At 42.9% G+C, this 9,727-nt stretch overlaps 1 protein-coding gene across 4 annotated transcripts in view; it reads left to right on the top strand.

Annotated features, from left to right (window-relative positions):
• LOC135254769 (disintegrin and metalloproteinase domain-containing protein 33-like) overlaps positions 1-9,524 on the top strand; it is a 99,686-nt gene extending 90,162 nt beyond the window's left edge. For 3 of the 4 annotated variants that reach the window (XM_064335246.1, XM_064335245.1, XM_064335248.1), the window contains 7 exons: positions 548-656; positions 2,747-2,891; positions 4,252-4,351; positions 5,916-6,152; positions 6,922-7,106; positions 7,384-7,401; positions 8,114-9,524. In XM_064335246.1, coding sequence (XP_064191316.1) covers positions 548-656; positions 2,747-2,891; positions 4,252-4,351; positions 5,916-6,152; positions 6,922-7,106; positions 7,384-7,401; positions 8,114-8,165 — 846 coding nt within the window. In that variant the 3' untranslated portion in view covers positions 8,166-9,524. Of the gene's footprint in view, positions 1-547; positions 657-2,746; positions 2,892-4,251; positions 4,352-5,915; positions 6,153-6,921; positions 7,107-7,383; positions 7,402-8,113 lie in introns of those variants that run through there. The other variant, XM_064335247.1, reaches the window with a different exon arrangement.
• The last annotated feature ends 203 nt before the right edge of the window (positions 9,525-9,727 follow it).

Here is a 9,727-nt window from a genome sequence, read left to right on the forward strand (position 1 = left end):
GAAAACAGACAGGGGCAAAGAAACGGTGAAAAGCATGAAACAATGAGAGCGAAAGGAGTCCTCTGCTCCGTCCTCAGTGCCAGTGTTGTGTACCGGCCTGTTAGCATGCTCCGACAATATACAGAAGATTTCAGTGTAAATTAGCACGAGGGTGAGTGACGTTTCCGTAATTCTCTTTGAAGTTTCTATGGCGAGTCATACAGTAGCAGTAGCATTTCCGTACAAATAAAATGAGATATTAATGCGCAAGCCTTTAAATTTGAAATGCCTGTATTCAAAATCAGTATTCAAGTACATACAAGAAGTGTCTGGTAACAAGCAAGCACTATGCATTGCCTTAATTTGTTACCTTGTTTTGCAACCAAATTTAAATGGAAAGCGTAAACACAGCTCCTACCAGCTGTGTCCTACAGTCATTTTCCTGTGCTCCCAACATTAACGTGTATGCGTGTGTGTGCGTGTGTGTGTGTGTGTGTGCGTTTTCGTGCACGTGTGTATCCGTGTCTGCCTGCATGTGTGTGTGTGTATGTGTGTGTGTTTTTTCCAGGTGTGCAACAGCAATCGGAACTGCCACTGTCACCGCGGATGGGCCCCGCCCTTCTGTGAGAAGCCAGGGCTGGGAGGCAGTGTGGACAGTGGGCCCATTCAGTACGACAGTAAGCGCAGTACCACCCAGTACCATCCCTCTTTATCACAATCTGCCTGTCCTGTACGCCACATTTACTGCGAGCCACGTTTACAGACGGCTTGTTATTTGCCATATGGTTCGCATTCCAGATTTAATGTCGGATGCGCAGCATATGGCAAAGTGTGTTAGCGCTGTGTGTAATGGCGAGTGCATCGCTGCTAGCGCCAGGCGCAGTACACGCGGTCGACACAAATCAAATAAAACGAAACGACAAAATTCACTGAGTGAAAAAGGTCACAGATCTTGTTAGGAAGATAATTCCACCGGTGGAAAAACCTTTTAAATGTAGAGGCAAACTCGGGTTGCCTCCGTAAAGGCTTCCTCCTCGCTGCATCTGCCTCACAGGCTAACAGAGTTATCAAGATGTGTCCTTCAGCAAGGGGGAGGGAAAGTCAAGGGAAAAACAAAAACAATGATGCAATTTTGTCTCAGTGAGGTGTCTTTGGAGCTCAAAGACCCCTTTGGAGCCTTATTGACCCCATCCCCCCCACCCCTAGTCTGTGTGCCCTGAGCCTCATAATTTGGAGTTTGATGAACAGTTTTTCGATAATCATTGGCTCCGTAAAGAGTGATTCACTCACTATGACCCTCTCCCATATTGCATTTCATGACTACGCTCAAAAATAATGCAATAAGTGCAATTAACAGCAAACAATCGTTTTAATGATTTACCATGAAATGCTGCAGCTGTTTTCTGAAGGAAACGTCAGTAAAACCTGATTGATTATTCATTATTGCTAGCAGGCGGAGAAACTGTGGTATCACCTTGGTTTCACCAGAACTAGGTCAATTAGATCAAAAGTTGTTTTGTGATTGTGAAAAGTGATTAATGGTAATACGGAATACAGGTTTGAATGTAAAGCTCTTACGTATTGAAACCCGAACAAGGATTTGAAAGCAGTACCCGTGGATATTCAATAAAACCGAAAACAATTATTGTCATTTTGGTGCATTAAATTTACCCTAAACTTTGATTCATAAACTGACAAAAAGCCATTAATGAGCAGCGTGTTGAATTTCCTAGTAATATTTGTTACATGGGTTTTCTGGGAACACATTAAGCACAGCAGTGTGGAAAGTAACTTCAAATTATGTAGCGAATGGACATTTTCCTCCCACTCTGTCCCAAAGTATATTTAAAAAAAAAAAAAAAAACAGGCAGAGAAACAGCCTTGAGTGCTGTTTTGTTTGTGTGGGGGAGAGTCCGCTGTGCTGCAAATGTGTTTAACCACGGGCGGGGCCTGCGATTCAGACAGAAAAGCAGATTGAAAAAATGGCGAAGAAGCGGTCTGGAGCCTCCGACCTCCGCCTGTCCGTCATTGCCTAGATACGAGAACTAAGAAATGAGCTTCAAAAAAAAAAAATGTTTCCAATGCATTTAGATGCACTGCTTTTTTTTTTTAAATGAGCCAACGCAAGAAAAAGCTTTTTGCCAATGTCGACGACCTTCTCTTGGAACAAATTCCGTTCTCGGTATTAGAGTAAACATACCATGTGCGTCATAATCAAGTTAAGGGTGCGTATGGTTCCGCTTGGCATTTCTACATATGAATATGATTGATATTTACACAGCAACACTGTGTGGATAGATAGAATGGTTTTGCTCATAACTTTATCATGGAGTGTCCCTTTGTGCCCAGGTTCTGGGTTCGCCTGTCAGGTATTTGGGTTCTCTGTTCTCCTGCTGAGTGCTCTATCTCTGTTGGTTCTCTGTTCTGCTGAGTGCTCTATCTCTGTTGGTTCTCTGTTCTGCTGAGTGCTCTATCTCTGTTGGTCCTCTGTTCTGCTGAGTGTTCTATCTCTGTGCTTTATCTCTCCGGGTTCTCTGTTCTGCTGCTGAGTGTTCTATCTCTCCGGGTTCTCTGTTCTGCTGAGTGTTCTATCTCTGTGCTCTATCTCTGTGGGTTCTCTGTTCTGCTACTGAGTGTTCTATCTCTGTGGGTTCTCTGTTCTCCTGCTAAGTGCTTTATCTCTCTGGGTTCTCTGTTCTGCTGCTGAGTGTTCTACCTCTGCGGGTTCTGTGTTCCCCTGCTGGGTGTTCTATCTCTGCGTCCTCAGGTCAGCTGGGCTTGGTGGTCGGGCTGCTCTTTGCATTCCTGGTGCTGCTGCCCGCCGTTCTTATTGTGTTCTACTGCTACAAGATCAAGACCTCCCTCTACCACAAATGGATTTCGCAGAGGGAGAAGAACAACCAGGAGAACAGGTAATACATGAAATACCACACAGCCATCTCGTCTGGCAACAGTGCCAATGGGAAGTATGGTGGAACAGTGGACAGGAAGCTGGCCTCAAGCTCAAGCACATCGGAGAATATCACCGCTAACATGAATGTGTTCTTAAAGCAATTTTTTAATCATTCTCCTAGAAAGACCCATTGAAAAGTGCGCCACATTATTCACTCTTCATGGTCAAGTGGCTTTGGCGTTGTGAAAACATCACTCTCCACTACAGAATGGCAGCTCCTAACCAAAAGAATGATGTGGGTGGTGTTTTTGAGATCCTTTATCTGTAGGCTGATGCACACTGAAAGGAAAGTGTCACTTTACATAGTATTTGCTTTTCTGTGTGTGACATTGTAGAGAGGTAGAATGGCATCCTGCAGTAGTTCCTTTCATAGTTACCCACTGAAAACTTGAAAGAAACAAATTACTGCCTCAAATAAAGAAGTTTTTTTTGTTTGACGCAAAAAAAAACATGGGACATACTCATTTGCTCACGTCCCCTGAAGCTTTGTATTTTATTTTTCACAATCTGCTGATTCTCGCTAACTGAAGGTCATATAAATTTAAAGAAATCTGTTTATAAAGGACATGGGCTTTTAAATTGCTTTATTTTTCTCTAGTTAACCTGAAGGGATGTTTTCCGTGCTGCCATAAAACGTGTAAACATTTTATCATTTTTTTCACACAAATGGTTTTGAAATAAAAGAAGAGGCTGTACAATGGTTATGCAAATTGTTTGCCCACAGTGTCGATAATTAGCACTGAATTACAGAAATAGGTGTTTTTAGTGCCGTAATTGACTGAAAAATACATGTTTAATGCATTAAGTTGGAATAATGCGAACGCTATCGGTAAGACGAGCTGCAGACTGTCAGACAGGGCTGAACATAGCCTTAATCGAGGACGCACACTTTCATCCACATTTATGAAGTCAACATCTCAGCAGCCCTCTGCCTTCTTATAAGCACATGATTTAATTAGCATTTCTGTTAGCCACCAGCTCGCTAGAATGACTTTTTAGTTTCTTGCAAGCTGACAAACAACAATCGCCTAATGAAACAAGTAAACACATGCATACGCACGCACATAAACACAAGCACTCACACCTACACGCACACACACACACACACATAACGTTTTTAATATTTAAAGAGGGACAAATGTAGTTATCAGTATAGTGCTATTATTTTCCATTATGCACATATTTTCATTGAATGAGCCGGGCCTCTTCAAATGTTCAGCAGATGTCGTACACAATTAACGGAAAAGTTGTGTCCTCACCAGCTGTTCTCATTCCAGTCGAATCGACTGCATTTGAGTATCTTCTGATTGGTTTCTCAGGAACGATGTGACAGATCACAAGGTGAAAAATGGACATCTGAACCCGGCTTTTCATCTGAAAGTTGTGGGGCCATCCTCCAAGAACAGCAACACAAAGAAGGTTTGTGTGAGCCCGAGCTCTGCTTCCATTCATCGGGTAGGAGCCTAGTATCTGTCACGTGTATCAGTGTTCTCATTAGCTGACATGCATTTTTTAAATTAGCAAGTGATTTACACCTGGAACATAGGTCAAATCTGTTTCTGTCAAAATAATGGCTTCAAAACATAATAAATAAAAGCCGGAGCTGAAGAAAAACTGGTATTCATAAAATCGGATGATTTATCTGAGGTCTGTCAGTGATCCTGCAGTGTGTCATTGGGAATTTTGTACTCAAACTTGTTCTGATTTTCATTATGTGTATATCAATTGAATACATTTATGACATAAGAAACTGTTTTAAAATGTAACTCGATTCAAGTTGTAAGCTATTAATAAACCACAACAGGATATTGTATTTTGTTAATGACAGTTTATATGAAACCATAATTGTTGCTACTATTTATTAGGATTTTTTAGCATTGAGATATCATAACTATATGAAGGGCAGGAAAGACTGTGTTCTGAATGTGTCCAGTAATGTCTTCATAGTTCCACAAAGTTTATTTCTGTTCTTCAGTTGATTTGTCAATTTACAGTGACGTAGATGGACTGAAGTATGAACATTAAAACACCACAAACAAATATGTTTCTTTGAGTTATGGATAAACAATAGCATGCAAACAGAAAGCCGCTTTGTCCTTTCTGTTTATTCATTTTCTAGGGGTCAGTAAACTTTTCTCTCTTCTGTTGCATTTTGTTTTCTTTCATTTTTTATTGGCTAAAAGGATCCCTCTGAAGGTTGTCATATGAAAGGCCCGTGAAGGCCCAGCTGTGGGTAATTTGCGGGCATTGTAGCCACATGCACAGGGGAAGATAAGAGAGGCTGCCAGTACTCTAGGTATAAACAAAGCTCTGGCAGTCTGTCCACTGCTTCGCATCACAGCGAGGCTGATTAGAGTCGGACCAAAAAAGCAAGTCAGGAACGATCTTCCGCTCGTTCTGTTGACTTTATTTTTATTTATTTTTTTTTACATTTGTAGTCAAACCGTTATTGCACCCAGGCTCCGTGCTGATGTGCTACACTCACAAATAATAAAAAATACAGTCCACGGCAAGCCGCCGAAGTGAGGGAAATTGGTGAGATTTTGGATGGGGGCTGGAGAATCGCTCCGTCTCTAACACATAATGTGTTCAGACAAAGCCCGCCGATCCTACCCCCTGGAGGCCCAACATGGCTCCAGCGCGCTCTAAATCAATGCTGTTCGCTTGGAAAGGGGAATAATAACATATCATTCATGCCGTATTGCTGGTAACACATTCAGCTGAGAACTCAACAGAATGCAATTTCATCGCAATCCATATAACTAATAAAGTATTTCGGAATGAGCAGCAGTTATGTTTTCCCAGAAAGCTTGCCAGTGTTTCTCCGGCGACAAACACACAAGCGTGGGAGTGTGTGCCATTGGACATAAGGCCGTTGCTGCTGTTTGCATTTAAATTTTGCGTACGTTGTCACAGTTTTTTCATAGCTAAATAGCAGCTGTTGAATATTCAGTAGGCTCTAATCTCGTCTGTTCCTCTGCAGCTTCCACACACAAGCAAAGAGGTCCTACCGCTGAGACCGAACCCTATCCCCAACTGCAACCAGCCCGTCAACATTGTCCGGCCCCTGCGTCCCGCGCCCTCGCCCCACCGCGGTCCGCGGGACCAGCCCCTGCCGGTGGGCAAGCCCCCCCCCGTTCCTCCGAAATCTCCAGCAGTCTTGCCCAAACTCACCCCGCCGAAGAAGCCCCTGCCCCTCAGCCCGACCAGATGCCCTTTGGTAAGTTGCCGCTGTCACTCATCTGTAAAACCCGCCTTGTTCCGTTGTTATCTCCCTCCATCCGAGTACGATCTTTACTAAAACTCAAACATTACATTAGCCCATTGTGTAGGGGTAACGCAAATATTCTTGTTAATCCTGACCTTTAGTACATTTGAAGCTTTTCAAGGGTGTTGATTACAAAAGATGTCCTCCAACAGTCCCTAATATCATCCTTTAACATTCAACAGTGAATGAGTCAGCCTTGTTGGAATAATGCAAATGTTCCATTTAGTGGAAAACCATGGGGTGTTTCAGGGCACATGCTGTCTGGTTTCAGGATCTTTTTATTTTTTAATTTTTTTGCTTTCTTTGTCTCTCCCCCCATGCTACTGTTCCTTTCCTTGTCCTTGCTTTGCCATTATGGGGCTGTCAGCTCTTACTCAGAACTAATGAACACATGTCTGCTTTTGTCCTCTTTGCTATGAATCATTTATTCAAGATGATTAATCTTCTGCAAATACTGCCGCCTCTTAACTTGGTTACTAATCAGTGCAAAGAAGTTGCCGGCGCTTTGAGAAAAACTTACATTAGAAATCGGCGTCGACTCTGATAACATTGCGCGAGGCGTTTCCTCGTGTTTTGCGGTTTCTTCAAATAATGTTTTGTTTAATAGCAGGAAGAAGATGAACGAGCAATACACCTGGAAGTTGAATTTATTGCATCATAAACTGTAGAAAAATAAATCCATTGCTTCCCCCCCCCCCCTCTGCTGTTCTCTTATTCACAGCTAGTGTCTGAGCTTCAGCAAAGACCCTCCCCCTCCCCACCTCAAAGACCCCTGCCCCTCAACCCCTCCCCTTGCCGGGTAGTTCTGCCCAAGCCTCCCATATGCCAGCTGGGGACCACGCCCTCTGCTCTCAGCCCCAAGCCAACGGGCAAGGTGTCCAGCATTCCTCCAGTCAAAACGTTCAAGTACGTCACCTGACTCTTCAGCACAACAGTGTGGGTGGACTCTGAAACGCCTGGAAATCGTGATATGAGAAGAAAGTCAGTATGTTAATCAGTGCACATAACTAGTTATCCTAATTAAATTGAGTATCAACCATTGGAAGTATCAAAAATGCCAAACACTTAAGATATAAAAAACATAGAGATGTCTGCTTGAATGTGTATCATCATACATGAATTACATACATGAAGTTCACACTCTGAATGTTTGGTCCTGAATAACTTTTTTTTTCTTTTTCAGACCTGTTCCACCTCAGAAGTAAGTACATTACATTACATTACATTTATTTGGCAGACGCTTTATCCAAAGCGACGTACAAAACGTACTACAACCACAATCATTTTTATAAGTCTGCGCATTGTCCAGAGACTGAGAGAGGACCATTAAGTTCATTAACTTAACTTAAACTTAAGAACACTTAACTGTTCTTTTTTGAACTTGTTGAATCCTGACATCTTTAGCTCTCATGCTTTCTCACTGTCATAGTGGGAAGTGGACCAGTATAGTGAATCCCCACCTATTGTCTCCTTATATGGAGCCTTGTCAGTCTCTATCAGCAAGCTTGCCTAGTTGCGACACACACAGGCAGAGCCTGGAGCAGATAGCGCCACCTGCTGGTGCGCATCTGCCAGCAGAAGCAGGGACTGAGGTTTCACGCAACGAATTGCAAATCTCCCGGCTTCGCGTCGCGCTGAAATCTATTTATGTCCGCCATGCCTGAAGGCTAAGACTATACCTCCACAGCACTCGCAAGACGTAACAAACCTTGCACACGCACCTCGATTCACATTCACGAAGCGTCCCGTTTTGTGCTGTGCTTAATGATGTGTGTACTCATACAGGTACTCCATTTCCTCCTAGTTCCCCAAACAAAGGGTTTTTTGCATTCCTCAGTCAGCTGTAGTCTCATCTGGAACAAGGTACAGCTCTGGTAATCATTGTTTTCATCCTCTTGTCTCTCTTTCAATAGGCCTGTCCCAGGGGCCAAACCGAACCCAGCCTTGTCTCCACTACGAAAATGACCCTCGGAGACGGTGAAACTGACAGGAGTTCGGCAAACTTATTTGCACTAAAGAGCACACGGCTGGAAGCCTTGCACAGGCGGTTTTGTGCAGCAGGGGGGGCCAGTCCAGTCCAGTCCAGATCTGGGCTGGGTGGGGAAGTGTAAGGGGTACCCCACAGGGTGCACCAGTTCCCTTCCTACGCGACGCACGTGTGCTCAAAGACGACCACGCCCAGCCTGCAAAACGACACGGCGCTGCGTTCTGGGAACAGCGTAATGAGACTGTCAGCCACAGCAATGGAGCTTAGATGGGCAGGAGTCACACTGAATCGAGTAGCTCAACTGGTCTGTGCATCACATCGATACCTGTGTCATTTTTTTTTATTGCTGTCAGTTGTTTGTTTTTAAATGTCTGTGTAATTTGCCAAAGATGTAATTGCGTGTGTTTTTTTTTCCCTTTTTTGTGGGTGGGGCTTGATTAATTGCTGCATTAGGGGTTTTTAAATGTTACATAGCATCCATGTGCTTTAGCCATTTAATCTTATGTTTGCACATCTTTGAACGCAGAGCTTGTTAAATCCGGTGAAGTACACTGATTCGTGTTTGCATGGGAGAAAAATTAAGGGTTTACAAATGTGGGATGAATTTGTTATCCTTTTCCACATTACGCACCCAGATTTATATATTATGACATTAAAACGGTGTTCGGAACATGCCTTGTTCTAATCATCTCACGTCTAGGATGAATGGACTTGAATTCAGCAGTGTGTATTTTTTTCTGAAGTGCACTGCTCCGTCTATCTTGATTTCACACAACTACTACTAAACTGGGCACAGTTAACCTTTAATCTTACGTTACACAGCTTGCTAATGCAGTATAAACTGGCACGAGAAAGGAGCTCTACCTCGGTAAATTAAAATCTGTTTTTTTCTAATTTTACACCCCTTAAAGGTGGTGCATTACACATGAGGTTTGTTATAGTAACGTAAATGAAAATGGAGGGTTTCCTTGTCTGCTGATCAGGCTTCTGAAGGCGGTCTTTCCCGTACATAGCCTCTCTGCAGTGGAAGTAATTGCCAATAATGTTTCTGCAGTGGCAGAGTCCTGTTAGTGTGTTCAGTTTTCTGAGAATTGGGCTTTTTACCAAGAATCCCTGTACTACCACTTCATTTTAACATTTGCATGTCATTAAGGCGATTCATGGAGTGAAAATGCACAAAGAAACAGCATAACGTGTGCTTCTCTGTGGCCACTGGGGATATTGCCACCATTTCTTCATTCAGTGGGAAAATGTAAAGTTTTGCTTGTAAAAATCTGTAAATGCCGTTAATCGATAGTAGCACACTTTCTAATTTTTGATTAAAATGCTTCAGAATACCTGCCGAGAGCATGATTTATTTTTTAAGACAAACAATGCTATGCATTACCCCAATGCTATGCACTCAAATTGTTATTTGATTTTCTGAGTTATGGGCTAACTGGTTAACCCATCAGGGTATGAAACGGGAAGTAGCAGCGCTAGCCACATAATGGAAAGCATCCAAATAAAATGTAACACCAGCAATGTGATGTGTTGTTTA

Source organism: Anguilla rostrata, chromosome 5 (assembly GCF_018555375.3).
Source record: "Anguilla rostrata isolate EN2019 chromosome 5, ASM1855537v3, whole genome shotgun sequence".
NCBI lineage: Eukaryota > Metazoa > Chordata > Actinopteri > Anguilliformes > Anguillidae > Anguilla > Anguilla rostrata.